At 39.5% G+C, this 16,600-nt stretch overlaps 1 protein-coding gene across 3 annotated transcripts in view; it reads right to left on the bottom strand.

Annotated features, from left to right (window-relative positions):
• Positions 1 to 771: 771 nt before the first annotated feature.
• Positions 772 to 16,600, bottom strand: part of LOC115008938 (growth/differentiation factor 11-like) — a 27,215-nt gene continuing 11,386 nt past the window's right edge. For 2 of the 3 annotated variants that reach the window (XM_029432850.1, XM_029432851.1), the window contains 2 exons: positions 9,072 to 9,445; positions 772 to 4,241 (listed from right to left, as the gene is read on the bottom strand). In XM_029432850.1, the coding sequence (XP_029288710.1) occupies positions 3,861 to 4,241; positions 9,072 to 9,445 (755 nt within the window). In that variant the 3' untranslated portion in view covers positions 772 to 3,860. The remainder of the gene's footprint in view (positions 4,242 to 9,071; positions 9,446 to 16,600) is intronic. The other variant, XM_029432852.1, reaches the window with a different exon arrangement.

Raw genomic sequence — 16,600 nt, 5'->3', positions numbered from 1 at the left:
GGCTGTATGCATTTCTTTGTGGATTGAGTGCTTTGACACTTTCAAAGCACCTAGACCTGCTTTATGATAATAACAAATAGACAAAGAATCTCACTTTTTACAATACAAGACCTTTAACTGACAACATTTTTAAATCCTACTGGTTTCTGGTCAAAACATGTACACCCATTAACTGCCAGGTGTAACTCGACTGGGTTGCACCAGCAGTTCGTAAATCCATTACTTAATTTGTGCATAAAATATTAGTAACTAGTGATTTGTTAAATGGGGTTGCACCGTGAAAACTTGAGGAATGCATCAGGAGAGTGAAGACTTTATTAAACGTCATTTATTCTAAATATCAGTTTATATCTACATGGGTCAGACGTGTGGACCATATTTTATTTCTTTCTTCAATCTTAAAAGGTCAAATATTAGCAAGCTAATGTCAGCTTGTTAGTTGGTTCAGTTAGCTATGCAGGACATAACACCTGGCTGTTAGTGGGAGCAAATCCTTTGTAACAACTATCAAGAACATTACGTAAAGTTTGTGTGGCGCAACTGGTTTTAATATATAATGTGAAACATTCACTCGGTAAACACATTATAATAAAGTCAAGTTTAGTGTTTTCTGTCGACCGACTAATCGATTAGTCAACTAATAGTTGCAGCTCTAATGAGATGCTCCACTATATTCACCAGCAAGTCTCTAACTGTGTCTGTCTGCTGTTTAACGCTTAGGCAGGTAGTGAACAGTGGAGCTTTTTTCATTTTTATAAACAACAAATGCCATAAGCTAAATAAATGATTTATTGTACAAAAGAAAAATGACAGTAAATAAACAACAAAAGGCAAAAATAACAATTGAACAGTTATTCATATGCACAACCATTAAACTACAAAGTTGGGGTGATTTATTTTTAAAACTACACAAAGAACGGAGGAATGAAGGGGGAAAGTGAGAAAAACATTAGAAGCGGCGAACCTGTCCAAAACATCATAAATGTCAACATTTGGGAAGGTATTTACATAGAGATTTCTTACTCTCATATATTTATATGAAAACACTCTCACACATACCAGTATACAAACACTAAAATTCAAAATGCAACTTCTCAACAAGTTATAGATGTGGGCACTGCTAATTATTTCTTTAGACCACACATTACCAGAGCCGCTACCATCAGTCACTCTGTCAATAACTCAATCTGAACCTGAGAGCAAGGGGACCCTGTGGTTTTCATCTACATTTTTTGGGGGGGTTCTTGAAGGTTAAATGTTTGCACAGATTAATCGATGACAAATTTAAAAAAGCAAGGTTTTTAGGAGGCTAAAGTGAGGTAGACAGACTTTGAAATGCATTGTAATTAATATTAATAAATAGACAATTGACCAGTTGAATTATTTCCAACCACTGCCCCGAAACCAGCTTTTTCCTCCCTTTGAAATGTTCTAGCATATTCCTGCGATCACAAAAGTTACAGCACACAACATGTCATCCTCTACTTTGGCTAACAATCCCTGGATACTCCTCCCATTCTTACATGGGTGCTTTCACTTAAAATACACACAAAGGCAAAAACATGTCTACGCAAGACAGTCGACACATTGTTTAAGTCAAAAGGACGTAGTCTCTCTAACATGGTAACAGATTAAAGTTGGTGGGCGGGCCATTTCCAGTTAAAGCATTCTATTTTCATTGATCCAGACACTTATTATACACATGACTTATCACCCAAAGTGGGCAAGGAGGCCTTTCAGGCCGCTGGTACAGTACGTCCAGGTTCCAGATTGGATAAAAGTGTGTGAGTGTATGGACAGGCCCCCGCTTCAGACAAAAGTCAGGAAAGCGTGATGGTATCAAAAAGAAGTGATAACCTCTCTAGTTCATGGTTTATCACCAGAAGCTTGAATAGTTTTTTTTTTTTTTTTATCCTATACTGTACAAGCTCTCTTATGCTTGGTAAAACACAAACAACACTTTACCTCCTCACGCCATGAACGTCCCATAGTGCAAAATTTATTGTTGGTAAGGTAGAGTGCCCTAAAAAAAGGTTTTTGTACCCTTTTTTTTTAATATATACATATATCATTTATATATAATGTCAGAAGGCTCTTCCTTTATCCAACAGCATAGTGCTTTCGTTTACAACAAAAGGATATCTTTGCTTTGACATCCAGGAGACAAAGACAGACTTTAAGCGTTACTAATCTACTCTGTGTTCAAGCACTAACAATATTTTATGATAATGACAATACAGTTGAGGTGGAGGTGGATGGGGGCATTTCAAAACGCAATCAAAAAGGTTCTCTAATCTAAAGTCAGTGGTTGAGTTACATTCTCTTGATTTGCACGTGTTATGTGGTTTGTTGTGATTTATAAAAGCTCTTATTTCTGAGTACAGTACTGCAGTTAAAGGTTTTTGCATTTTTATTTTCCTCTTTTCTGAAACTAGCATCGAGATAAAGTGAATGAACTGGGTCGACGACGTGAGTAATGAAGCTACTGCTCTTTCTAAATTTAAGTGTTTTTCTTTTTAACACGGACGCAAACACTACTGTAAGTATGAGTGTGTAAACTTCTAGTTACAATACTGTTATTCTGTTCTGTGCTATTTTCAGCTCAATAGTTCACATCATGGGGAACATTTGAGCAGGACTGTCACCCTCGTGTGTTTTGTTTCAGGATATGGATTTTTTGCTCTCTGTTTGTTATTACATGCTCAGTCCCGGGCCTGTTCAAGTTATGAAACAGTGCGTTTACATCTCATCAATGCAAAAGTTGAAGGTGTGAACATTTATTTTCCTTTTGTCATGTAGAAGAAAGAAAATGTGTCGGGTTCTCGTCATCCTGCAGGATCCTGCTCCTCCTCCTCTCCCAGGCGGTGCCGAATAACTTCAGAGTGCATCTACATTACAGGACTTAGTTTTAGACTTTAGTTTGGCAGTGAAACCTAAATATGTCTTATCTACTTTTGCAGAATGGCAGAAATAGCTATACTGGCTTTATTTATCCGCTTTGAAAGACAGAGTTAAAATAGCGTAACCTCTTCTCTCCCTTTTCCTTTTTGAGTTTTACAAGACAACAAATAAAAAAAGATCAAAGTAACTGTGAAAGGTTTCGTAGATACTCGAGAATGTCACACTGGGGTGTTATACATTAATAGAGGGTATAGGTTTGGTTTTGGATCTCCTCAACACTTTACATCCCTAGAGCACATCTGTAAACAAGATTTTGGATTTATACTAACGGTAAACCCCTCCTCACATTAGCATGGATTTAGTTATTTTTGTTAAAGTGAAGGATTGCAAAATAATTCTGATCATGCCCCCTTGCAAACATTTTTGTGGATCAAATCTCACCCGTAAGTAAGCGTATCTGTAAAATTAGGTATTTCCAAACTCACCTTAGGAGGACTGAAATTGCTTTTAAAATATTGTAAATGCTTATGTCTCCTGTCATCTCAATCCACTAACCTGGACATTTCACAAAGATGCCATAAAAAGACAAAACAACAACCTTTAAAAAACCCACAAAACTAACACGTACTCTATAACATAGTTTTGTCTCATTTACCGTTTTCTGAAGCTGCTCCACACGGACGACCTCTTTAAATCATTCATAATGTACTGTATTTCCATCACTCAGTCCTTTTTTTGATTCATGTTTAATTTATAACTTTTTTCTTTTTTCTTTTTTTTACAGTTAGAATCAATTTAATTACTGGAAAAATGGAAACCCAGTGGGATGATTTTGTGGCTGAGCAAAAGTGAAATCTGGTGCCGAGTAGTGGGTTCTGGTGCCAGGGGAGAGCTCCGTAAGGGTTTTGGGTGGTTTGATGCGATGGTGGCTGTACACAAGTGTGCGTTTCCCCTGCAGCCTAAGAGCAGCCACATCTATCCACCACCATCCCCGGGATTTTGCCGTGAATGATCTGCTGCTTGTCATTGAAGTAGAGCATGTTAATGGGGGACATCTTGGTCGGGGTACAGCAGGGCCCTGCAGAGCCTCTGGGATTGGCGTGCTGCACCAGGTGGGTGTGCGGGTATTTCTGCATGAACATGTACTCGCACTGGCCGGAGCAGTAGTTGGCTTTGTAGCGTTTGGGGGCAATGATCCAGTCCCAGCCAAACGCCTCGAAATCCACAGTCAGAGGGTAGCGACAGCAGCGAGACTCGGTGGAGTGCTCGTCGCAGTCCAGGCCGAGGTTTCTCCGAGAGCGCTTGGTCGTCTCAAGAACCTTCACTTCCAGGAATGGCTGCTGGAATCAGGGGGAGGAGAGGCAGGACAGAGAGAAAGAGGTGGTTATAAGAGAACAACTCGGCTGACACATCAGTTAAGGAAAAGGACAATTCTGTCCATCAAAATTATAGACATCTACAGTATATGTCACTTGATGTCTTAAAGGGACATGAAGAGACAGTGTACGTGTATTTGCTTTTTGTCCAGCGTTAGATGAGAAGATTGGTACCACTCTCAGTGTGTTTGACGTAGGACCTAGTGCCAGGAGGTAATTAGCTTAGCTTAGCATAGAAACTGCAAGCAGAAGGAAACAATCTTTATCTCTCCAAAGTTTAAAAATAGAGCTGCTGCCACTAGTAGGCGTAACCCTCAGGCATCAATGCAGAAAATGCGTCAACATCAATTTTCTAAAGCAGTTGATGAAGAAAAAATACAGTTTGTCAAGACTATTAGAATTTTAAATGTATTATTATTAAACATTTCTTTAACCCTAACCCTTTATTAACCCTAACCCGCTACCCGTAGCGTGGTGCACCGCTCAAAATTGCCACCGAGCGCTGCACTCAAAGTTAAAATTATTTCAACTTTGACCTCGAAGCGGCACAGGCAAGCAGGGGGGTAACCATAGAGACCAAACTAACTAGCTCACCGCAAGGGTCTGCGCCCGACCTCGTGGTGTGCGCAGAGAACACTTCCTGTCACGTGAAGGCAGATTAACGGCAAACCAACACCTCTAAAACTTGTTTTAATCTGTGCACAAACTGAAGAGTAAAATGACAAGTTAAAGTGTGAGGGGGAGTTACGTACTGTAACTACTTCTTGGCGAACAAAAGTTTATCTGTCCACCCAGCCCTGCTGTTTCTCAGCTGGTTGCCTGGCAACCTCACGGCAACCACAAGACTCTGGGAAGTTGCAGCTCCAGCAGCTATTTGGCAAGAAATTGTTACAGCATGCAAGTCTCCTTAAAACCTCAAAGTGTCGTTTTTACAGTTCTGTTTGTGTACGGATTAAACAAAAAGCTTTAAAAAAGATGCTGGCAGGCAGATTGTTGAACAAGGCCGGGCTAACTGTTTCCCCTGTCTTTATGCTAATGCTAAGCTAATTGGCTCCGAGCTTTAGCTACATATTTAACACACACGCATGAGCTGTATTGATCTTTTCATCTCTTGTGTATTTCCCAAAAATGGGGAACTATTCCTTTAATGTCTTACACTGTTGATGTAAAACAATGCTCCACTGGGATTTAATTGTTTATGGTATTAGTGTAATCTGTATAGATCTACAATTTATATACAATATGAATGAATGGAATACCCTTTTCCTCCCTGAAGACATATTGACATAACTTAACAAACATTTTGCTTTATAAAGGTTTGAGGACTGAAACAGAAAATGAATAGTGATCCAGAGCACAAGTGTTGTGCATGATGGCTCGCTGCCATCATTAATGAAGGTACTTCCACATGTGCTTTTTCCTACTTAATTAATTATGTTGATGCACAATATCTTTGTCAGGCTGATGAGGACAACAAGCTTCACAAAGGTCTTATGGACAAAACAAGGAACCAAATATTGCTCCTAAAACTGAAATAATATTGGCATATCACACACGTCTTAATTGGAAAATGCTACATTCAGAATAAGGTCTAATTCGGACTATTGACAAGGAATATACTGTGTAAATGACCCGTATCAAATTTGGAATATTGTCATAATCGTAATAATATTGTGCATGTAAACTTGGTCAATGTCGCACTGTCATGGCTTATTGGGACACTTGAACAGAAATTAGTCATTGTTAAAGTCATTGTAACAACTGTTTTAAGACAAAATGTCAACTAGTTAGAAAAATGGCATTTTCTTTTTACTGAAAACTACGGAAATTGTGTAGAAGAAGAGGCCGCAACAAGATGATGTAATTAAAAGGTCGCCAAATACAAGGATCTTTATCAATTTGTACATTTTAGGTTTAAATTGGAAGTGTCTTAGCACCAAGTTTTTAAATGTTCTTTTTCTTTTCTGATTTAGCTTAGCATTACTAGCAGTTGCTAATATCTAGTTACGCTACTACAACGTTGACACTTGGACGACCTGAAAGGGTCCAAAACTGACAAAGAAAATCATTAAAAACTGCTTAAAATTCAAAACCACAAAAACGTATGAATTTGTTTGTCAATTTGAAAGTAGGAACACAATGTACCATTTGAGCAGTGATTCAAAGAGCATTGACAGAAACTATCAGTGGCTGACTCTGGTTTGATCCATGACCCAGGAGGTCATCTGCAGGCCACCATAACCTTGACCTTTGGGCAAAGCAAGCAGATCAAATATTTTACTCCATCATGTTTGTTTTACAAAGCCTTCCTCTCCCCACAGTGATTCCAGCTGGGCTCGAGCACAGTTTTTTGTGACGCATTCAAAAGAGGAAATAAGCTGAAAGGCCGTTGGGGTGAGACCATGTCAGCTTGGCCTTTAGGGCTTTTGTTGTAGAAAAAAGACCCAGAGGATCAGGGAGAAGCAGAGTTTGAGTCTTTCTTTGCTTGTTGTGTTTTGTTTTATTTTGGTACGCTTGCCTGTGTTTTTGATCTTTTCCCTTTTTTTTGTTCAAGAATAATATTGCACACTGCTGTGTGCTCAGATGGCAGAGATTTATTGGCCAGGACACCACAGCTGACCTCTGATATGTGTTGTGAAGATCTGACCCAAATGACCACTTATATAGACCACAAATATGTGGTGTTGCTTAACTGGGATGAGTGGCTTACATAATTCAATTCAATTTTGATGTAACTGTCAGTCGCAGTAACTCTAGGATTTTGAACTAGATTAATGATTCATGGATGGTTTTACTTTCAGACTGAAGTTTACACTAATCCGTGCAAACCCTTCCAGTACATGAGACATAAACACAGAACATTTAAATATAATCCTAAACAAACAAACATAAAAATCCTGTTCCCAAGGTTTGATGCCAAGGAGCATCCTTTCAACCTGAGGCTAAATGATTCACAATAAAAGTCTTCAACAGAACGCCTAAACTAGTAAGAGGAACATTAGGTTACGTTACATTTAAATTTAGCAGGGAGTACAATCTTTTCTATTTTCATTTTTAGCAGGAATAATTTCAGTTTTCACCACCACATGGAAACAACATAGGGAAGTGGTGCGTGTGAACAGAAGATGCACATTCAATTTAGGATTACTAAATGGCAGATATGAAGAATATGTGAATGGTGAAAGTGGATTCAAACAAAGCAGCTGTGTTTTCTCTGGACTGAACTAAATACAGAGAGATCATGACCGACAAGTTCAAAGAGTGCAGAGGTGACGGTATTTACGGTCGAAAATACATGGTGCTTCAATAAACTTCCCATTTTAATTATTTTGTGAAATCCACCCTTGGTAATATTGAAATGAATTTTGACACAGAGCACAACTCTTCCTCTGTTCCTACATGTAGGCAGCTTCAAGAATCTCTTGCATTCACTAAGAAAGTTTAAAGTTCGCTCTGATTGGAAACCTCTACCTGTAAATATCCAATATCATCTTTCCACTTGTTCACCCTGTCTTTTTATTATATGATCAGTTATCCATAATAACACCTCTATAATTATGTGTTATAAAAGACATATAAACCCATACGTAACATAAATGGAGGCTTTTGAGTCCATGTCTTCAGCAGATCCTGGTGTTTCATGCCTGATAGGCTTCAAATCACCTGTGTCCATCCATCCTTTTTCTGTGTGGAGATTTACAATCAGCGTCTTTAACTAACACAACAAATTCATGTTTGTGTTTGAGGTGCATCCGTGAGGGAAGCTGTTCTCTTAACAGTGTGACCTTGTGATTTATATGCTGAACGAATTCAGCTTTACAAAAACATTGTGTCGGCTGCAGGTTTGTGTAAAACCATTCATGCTTTTACTGAAGTGTAGCTGCTAGCTGCTTCCGCTCAAAACATGGATTCTGCTGTTAGCACACAGAATTACCCATCATGTCGACGCTTCATCGTAATCTTTTGTTGTATTTATAATGCAGATTGATGCTACATGATGCAACACTGTCCTTTTTTGTGGCTCATATCGTATCCACTGAGAATGTTTTTTCTTCCTTCTGTGCAGCCACTGCTTTTCATTCATTTCACTGCAGTATGAGAAACAACTTGCAGATGCTTAAAACTGGCTTAAGATGAACCATCCTTTTGCTATGACAACTATTTCTGCTTCAGTCCAAATCCTGTGTGTGTGTGGTGATGTAGCACATATTTAAGAATCTACTTTTGATGTTCACTGTGATGCTTTACAAGACACAAAAAAGTCTTAAGTCTCTGCAAGTTGATTTTGATACTTTAAATTAAATTAGCAGTGGCTGCCCAGAAGGAAACAGTTTTCAGAAATCTAAAACTTTTAGTAAACAATGGTTGGGAACTTTTCAAAATCTGCTCTAAAACAAATATAAAGGATGCAAGACAAATATTGTAGGGCAACATCAAACTGATAACTGACTTGAAAAGACATCAGTATAATAGCCTGTATTGCATCCTCACTAGACAGCGACTGCTAGCAATCTCTCCAACTTCTCTATTTTAAGACCTGACAGTAACCGGAAAGATATGGAAAGAGAAAGAGAGATGACGTCAATGCCATCCTTCTTTTTCTCTATGAATTAAGTGAATTCTAGTTCAGTTCAGTTATCAATGCACGTCCACGTTTCTCTTTGAATCTAATTTATTTCTCTAACACGATTTTGGCTGCCCTCCTTTGATTGAAGTCTGACTTCACATTTTGCATAAATCTGAGCTATAAGAGAAGTAACCCCCTGCCCCAGGAACAGGTCTGATGGTCCTTACCAGTCCCTCCTCTCCGGGTCGCAGCGAGGTAACTGCCAGGTCATTGCCGCTCTCATCAAAGGCGTTGATGTCGATTCCCCAGTTGGTGTGGGGCTGTTTGAACCAGTTCTGCAGCACGTGCTTAAAGTCAATACTTTGCCAGTGGCCAACCCTGGAGTTGAGCTCTATCTTCAGGGAGCGGATGCGGATGTGTCGACTGCCCTGATCCGTGACGGGCTTCAGCCGGAGGATCTGCAGGTAGATGGTGGAGGTCTGCTGCAGCGGCCGCAGGTACACCCACAGCTGGGCCTTCAGCACCTTGGTGAACATCAGTTTGGGGCTGAACTTGAAGAAGCAGCAGCTCGGCTTCCCGTTCTCCTGCACCAGGGGCTCCGCTGTCAAAAAGAAGAGAGTTACATTTATATATGTACTGTATATGCAGTATACCTTATATCATCAGGATCATCATCATTGCAATAGCACTGTGGAGTTGTGTTGTCATTCCCCATCTCTCTGTCTCCCCTCATTTCCTGTCATCTTCCTGCTTTCAACAATCAAATAAAAGGCATATACAGTAAATGCCCCCAAAAGTTATTTGAAATAAATGCTTTCATCACAACATGCATTTTGCTTTACTGTGTGCCCCAAAATTAATTGTATTCACATAAACCACATTTTTATTTGGGCAACATCTTCGGTGATAAACATTACTGCAACAATGTTTCACCCAGAGTATCTGTTATTTAAATTTGAGATCCTGCAGGAGGTGCTCTTTTCTGACTGTTTGTGCATCATTGACTCCAAACACATCACTTCCTGTGCTTCAGAGGAGGAGCCCTGTCCAAAACACAGTTTTGGGAGAGCAAATGCATAATCTTTCATCAACACCCCTGACTGAGAGGTAAAGATAAAGATCTATATCGACAGACAGACAGAAGATCTATATTGACAGACAGACAGACAGACAGACAGACAGACAGACAGACAGACAGACAGATAGATAGATAGATAGATAGATAGATAGATAGATAGATAGATAGATAGATAGATAGATAGATAGATAGATAGATAGATAGATAGATAGATAGATAGATAGATAGATAGATAGATAGATAGATAGATAGATAGATAGATAGATAGATAGATAGATAGATAGATAGATAGATAGATAGATAGATAGATAGATAGATAGATAGATAGATAGATAGATAGATAGATAGATAGATAGGTAGATAGATACCAGCACAAATAAAACAGAGCTGCATTTATGCTCAGTCTTTCACAAAAAGAGCAAACCATGACTTAATGTATTAATAACTACAATCATCTCGGCCACATGACTGAAAGGCATCCTCTCTGCTTTGGCACAGCTTCCATAAAATCAAACAACAAATAGGACTAGTTTTATAATAAAAGTCTTCTTCCTAACAAATACAATATTTCGCATAAAACTAGAGACAGGCGGGTGGTTATTATAAGTTAAGAGAAACTCGACTGTATTTACTGTGTTTTAATTCTGCTGATGCTGTTAGGTGCTTTTTATCTTATCACATTAGGAAAAGTACAATGTTTCATTTTTAAAACTATTTCTTCAATGACACAACCCAAGTCTGTTTAATTCATCCGTACCTGACGAATAGACAAACGTTGTACTTTTCCAAATGTAATAAAGTAGACATTTTAAAGGGAGCAGCTAACAGTGTTGCGATTCTTTGGCAGGCAGAAATCACACTTGCAGTTTTATGGACTCAGCACCTTGACAAGAAAGACAAAGATACCACAGGTCCGCACATCACTGAGAAGTCGGTACATGTTGTACAACTCCAAATGTATGATTGAATGAGGGTTGTGCACAGTTTGTAGCTCAATACACTGCTGTCAACATACGGGATATTGGTTGTTTTTTCTAGAGTCTAAGTTTTCTGTGAAGAATATTAATTATAGGATTTTGAGTCCATGTCATTTATTTTAAAAAAAAAAGTAGAATTGTATCTCAGAAAAGATAGCTTAGTATCCATCACAACATGTGAAACAGGAGTTCCTAAACCGACTGCCATTCTCTGTCCAACTGATCATTTTTAGCCACGTCTGCATGAAGGCTATAATAATCACATGTGCACATGGTCCTGTTGTTTGGTCCATTCAGTCAGGTTACATTTGTGATTACATCAAGGTTGGAAAACAGATCTATTTGCATATTAAAACAAGGATCAGTAATGGTGGCCAGTGGCCAGATGGTAACCTTAGATTCCCCTGGGTCAATCGTAATGAAATGGTCTACCCCTACATTACGACTCGCAAAATTAAAACATCTCAAGTTTTTTTAGTGGCCCGCCCTTGTTGAAAATATATTTGGTGTGTGGATTAAGGGTTATGTCAAAGCCGTCTCCTAAAATAGGCAGATTTATTCCTGTCATGATCCTTGGCTCTGGCGTTTCTGTGATTTGCACCACATGTCAAATCTGCTCATGGTTCATTTACATAGACCTCCATCTGATATAATGACATCCATCCATTGCATTCATACATTCATTTCCATGTAAAGCGTTCATTTATTAAGGGAAATTTATTCGGCATCTATCTGGCATAATAATGTGCCAACTGAGTACAATAGAATATCTAATCTGCACATTTTCTCTGAGCACATTTGACATATTAAAACTCTAGATTTTTGCAAATAAACTGTTGTTTTCTGTCAGTTATCTTGCAGAGGAGTGTTGTTGTTCCATCTTCTTAAAAAAAGCAGATAAGAAAAAAAACAGTTCAGACCTGTCAATCATTGCTAAATCTGAGGTTGCTCAGGCAACCTGCAAATGCTTCCTGGGTCAAAAGGTTATTTGGCACCTCAGCCTAGTTAAGAAATGGGATCAGGGGTCAAAACCGTCAGCCTCTTTACATCTCAGGGGTGCTGGGGAGGGGCAGCCCTAACAGCCAGATTGAGTTTGAAGGTCAAGGTTGACCCCATGGCAATGGTAATATGTCTTTCTTCACAACATGCCTTTGTTTTTATTTTAAGAAGAGAATCATTTAAAATCTCAGAAACACAACAGCACCAAATCAGCCACAGTTTGTTTTTGTTTTGATTAGGGTGGAGATTCTCCAGCCAATAGTGAATTGTTTATCAAACCTCAATTGACCGGGAGAGAACACTGCACCGGGCTGTTTTTTTGTTTTCGTTTTTTTTTTTACACCAAACAAGTGTTGTAATTGAATTATGGGCATGCATTGAGGGATATGAATTCACAGAGGTACAGATGGACTATCCTTTAGAAGAGTCCAGGAAGAACATTGAATAAGGGCCAAGCTGGGGACAGACGTGGTCCTTCAGCCTGTATTTCCAGGGACAGTCATTAGCGAGTGTAAATTATACAGTGTCTCACGCTGGACAAACAATATGTCAATGTTCCTTTTGGTGGGTTGCTGGGGTCACAGCAATTAACGTGGATGGTGTTGTGTTTGCTCATCAGCACAAAACTGGGAATGAATCATTCTGCAGTTTGCTTGGGGTTTACTTGTGTTTACTACTTTTTGTTGTTTTTAAATCGCTGCAGATGGGGACCGACACACACCAGCTCTTCCTTTGCAAACAGTTTGTATCGCTTTTGTTAGGTCGCAAACCATGAAACACAGCAGAGCTGTTCTGCTGGTTCAGCTTCACGAACAGAGGCCTTTTCTTGAGGAGTAATCTGAGAAGCAGCGCCCATACACCGTGATCCAGTTAGGACCCGGGTTATTAAACACACATGCACAACGTATGAGCTACGTCATGTTAAACAATGACTGCATTGATAGTTGAAATCAATTTGTGCCTTTATAGATCCTGTAAGTTACAAGTAAGAGGCAAACCACCGAGGATGAATGCCTGCAGCTTAATTACACCCCACGTCTTGGCAGAGCGTTCCACTTGTGCAAAACGAGCAGGGCTAGCTTGTAAAGCTCAGAAAACCAGTGGGACATTTAATGCTTCTACCTGAACTAACTCAGCTCTTGCTTCCATTACATGTTATTGCTAAAAGAGCTCATAATTGTTTTTCTGAAACTGCAGGACGCCTTTTTATGGCTAATTTCCTGAACAATTTGCTCAGTTGTACTTCAGTGTATAACTGATTTCAATCCTGCAGTTAGGATAAGAATTCAGATTTTGCGTTCAGCACCACCTACTGGAGCAACGACACCTCTCTCCTCTGCCAAACTGAAGATGCAGATAGAAACTAGTCCCTATAGTAATAACAATACATTTTACCAAAAAAGCAAAAGACAAGTACAGTGAAGTATGGACAGAGGCTGTGTTTTTCCATAGGAAACAGGCTTGTTTGCTTTCCCTCCTCATGTTTCCAGCCTACTTCATTATTACAGCAGCTTATTTCCCTGTGGTATAATTGCAGCATATGCAGCGCATGAATTTTACTGCCAGCACGCAGCAGGCCTGCAGGTGAGCCTATCAAACATCTGGTGGACTCCCTGGGTACCTGTGTCCCATAGTTAGCCCAGAGCCTCCTATACGTGTATGTTATAGGGAAACATATATTATATAGGGGTTTATTCAGCATGCCATCTGTCCATTTTAATATGACCGTAGCCTGTTTCAAAGTTAAATGCTTTTAATAATCAAATGCAGCAATGTTGAGCCAGTTAAAACAGTTAAAAACAGATGTAGAGGGAAAGTTAAGGTGTAGTTATACAATGAATAGTTAACACATGTTACCAATGAGGCAGCTTAAATGTTGGCAGTATAAATGGTACACTCTTAATTATTCAAATGGTTATTTATCTATCTTTGATTTCTACACGACGTAGAGAGAAAAGAGTTGGTATAGATTTCACAATGGTTTCTACTTTTATTATGAAGAACTTACGATCACCTTTAACAACGAAACGCAACCTCACTATATTTACTGCAAGAACAAGACCCCAACCGAATGATCACAACACGATAAAATACACAAGAAAGCTTAATATGTTAGTTAAAGTGTTGGAAACCAAGAACTGTTTCATAATCAAAATCAAAATGATTTAATGTTCTTTGTCAAATATCAGGCAGCAACGTCAAAAGAGTAAAACATTTTACAGTGAATAGTGTCAGTGTGACAGGATTTTATGAATTAAGTATGATTCATCACAAAATGTTTCTGAATTAAAAGAAAAACACAAACTAACCCTTCACACACTCTCATCTTACAAAACTAATTCATTAGAGTTCACTTCTTTATCCAAACTCTTGGCGGTTGTGTGCATGTTGTGTACACGTGCCGAAACACGCGGCAATCAGGTGAAAAATCGCAGCTAAAATGATGTGGGGAGAGAAATGGTCATCTATTGTTAATGTCCAAATGGATAATGCAAAATGGTATGAACCTAGATAGGAGTTTCATTTGCATATATATCTATATTTTCTTTTTCTTAATGGGAAATGCAAATGTGCCATTTTGTGGTGAGTGTGTGTTTGGGAGCCCTCATGTTGAATAAATGTGACTCTAGGGTATCCCCACGCACCTCGGCATATTAATCATCGTGACACGTTCACGACCCTTCTAATAAGACAGGGGCCACAGTGCACCCCCTCAAACATCCCATCCAACCCCAGCCCCACTCCCTCTTTGTCTCTCGGTCAGTCCCAAGGGACGGGAGAGGGTGGTGGGGGAGGCCTGGCTCGAGCTGGGGATGGAGAGGAGGGGGGGTGTGTGTGTGAAGTTAGACCCCCTCATTCAGAAGCCCTCCCCTGGGACAACGGCAGGCACAAGACTCCTATTAGGACTGAGCACAGTAGCCCCCCAGGAGCAACAAAAGACACCTCCTAATGCTCCCTGTTCTAGCTCAGTGAACACACACACACACACGCACACGCACACGCACACACACACACACACACACACACACACACACACACACACACACACACACACACACAACTACACATAAACACACGACATACACAGGCTCCAAACTGACTGTCTTCAGCAAACAGACTCATTGTTTTTAGTGTTGGGGTTATATGTGTTTGTATTAGGAGGGGAACATCTGCGGGACATCTCCAGCAGGACGGGGACGGACTTTGAAAAGAGTGAGCGTGCAGTGAACTGCAATAAGGTGGACAGCTGGACAGCAGGAAGCATGCTGGGGTCTCACCGCTTGTGTTTGTGTGCATCCACACATACATGCAAGACGTTAACGTCAGAGGACAACGATCGGCTCTGTTTCCAAAAGTTAAATCCAAACCTTTTAAAAATGTTTTTACATATTTTGTATGAAGCAGATATCTAAAAGCAGGAAGAAACAGAAAGATGGTTTTGATTGATTTGCAGATTCTGCTGTTAGTGCTGCTGCATGGACTGGTGATCCGATTATGAATGAATACTAACATATATGTTTTAAAGGAAACACTACTACAAGAGGATAATCTCAGATAACAGGTATTATATTCCAAACTATCATTTGGAATTTGTTGTTTATATCGTGGTAAATGTATTTCCCTTGTGTTTTGGTTGACAGGTATCATTCAAACAGCCAAAACATACAGCAAACAAACATTTTGTTGGTGAACATGTATATCTTAGTCTTGGACTCTATCTGAAATGTGCTGCAATGAAAGGTTGGGTTAGTATACCCAAGTGTGTATGGCATTCAATTTGGCAGTGACCCTCTTGAGAGATTATGACTTCAGAAGCAACTGAAGCCCCGAGGCGAGGGCTTTAGCAGGGACGTAGCTCAGAGGTGACTGATGGGAAATGGAAGGAGGAGAATAAACACTTGAGAGGCGGTAAGAATTTCAGTCATTATTATTTAGATGGTAGAAACTTTAAACTACAGATGTAACACAGATCATCTCTTGATTTGCAGGCTGACTATATGATATTGTGCTATATATTCCTTCAATCAACTGTTATTTCACTAGTTAACACGATACATCTGTTGATTAAATTTAAATAAATCACCCATTATCAACTTGCACTGCACCGCTGGTCATCAAGTTGCTGTACTGTAAACTAATGACGCAGCTCCACTGCACGGCTCAACTCAACTCTTTTGGTTTTCAAATAGCAAAAGTTCTGGATAGTATCTGGTCGAGGTTCCAAGTGAGCTGAGCCGATACTAAAAGGTGGAGTAAAAACACTGCAGACCACTGATTGGTCAGAGAGAATCGTCACTTGTGCACAGAGTACATCCTGCACAACCCCGCCATCTTTAAATAGCCAAGCTACTATCAATAGCAATCTGCAATATTTTTTAATTCACTCAACCAAGATGAAAACCTACGGTGTACACTATGCAACACTTCATTTGACGAAATGCAGACATTCTGAGTCCTGTTGAAGAAGGTTTCCATGTAGTCTCCTGAGGCGTATCTATGGTGATCAGCTGAGGATCCCACCTACACTAAGGGCGCACTATCTGCAGTGGAAAATTAAATAGAGAAAAGGACCAAACTTATCATCCATGTGGGTCTTTTACTACTTACTTATTTACTATTTCTCAATGTAGCAAGCACAGCTACCCTAGCATACAAACTCTGCAGCAACATTTGTACAATGCAAAACAACAACAGAGTACAA

Source organism: Cottoperca gobio, chromosome 5, assembly GCF_900634415.1.
Source record: "Cottoperca gobio chromosome 5, fCotGob3.1, whole genome shotgun sequence".
Classification (NCBI taxonomy): Eukaryota; Metazoa; Chordata; class Actinopteri; order Perciformes; family Bovichtidae; genus Cottoperca; species Cottoperca gobio.
Note: the sequence above shows the minus strand (reverse complement) of the source record. Positions and strands in the feature narration are given on the sequence as shown.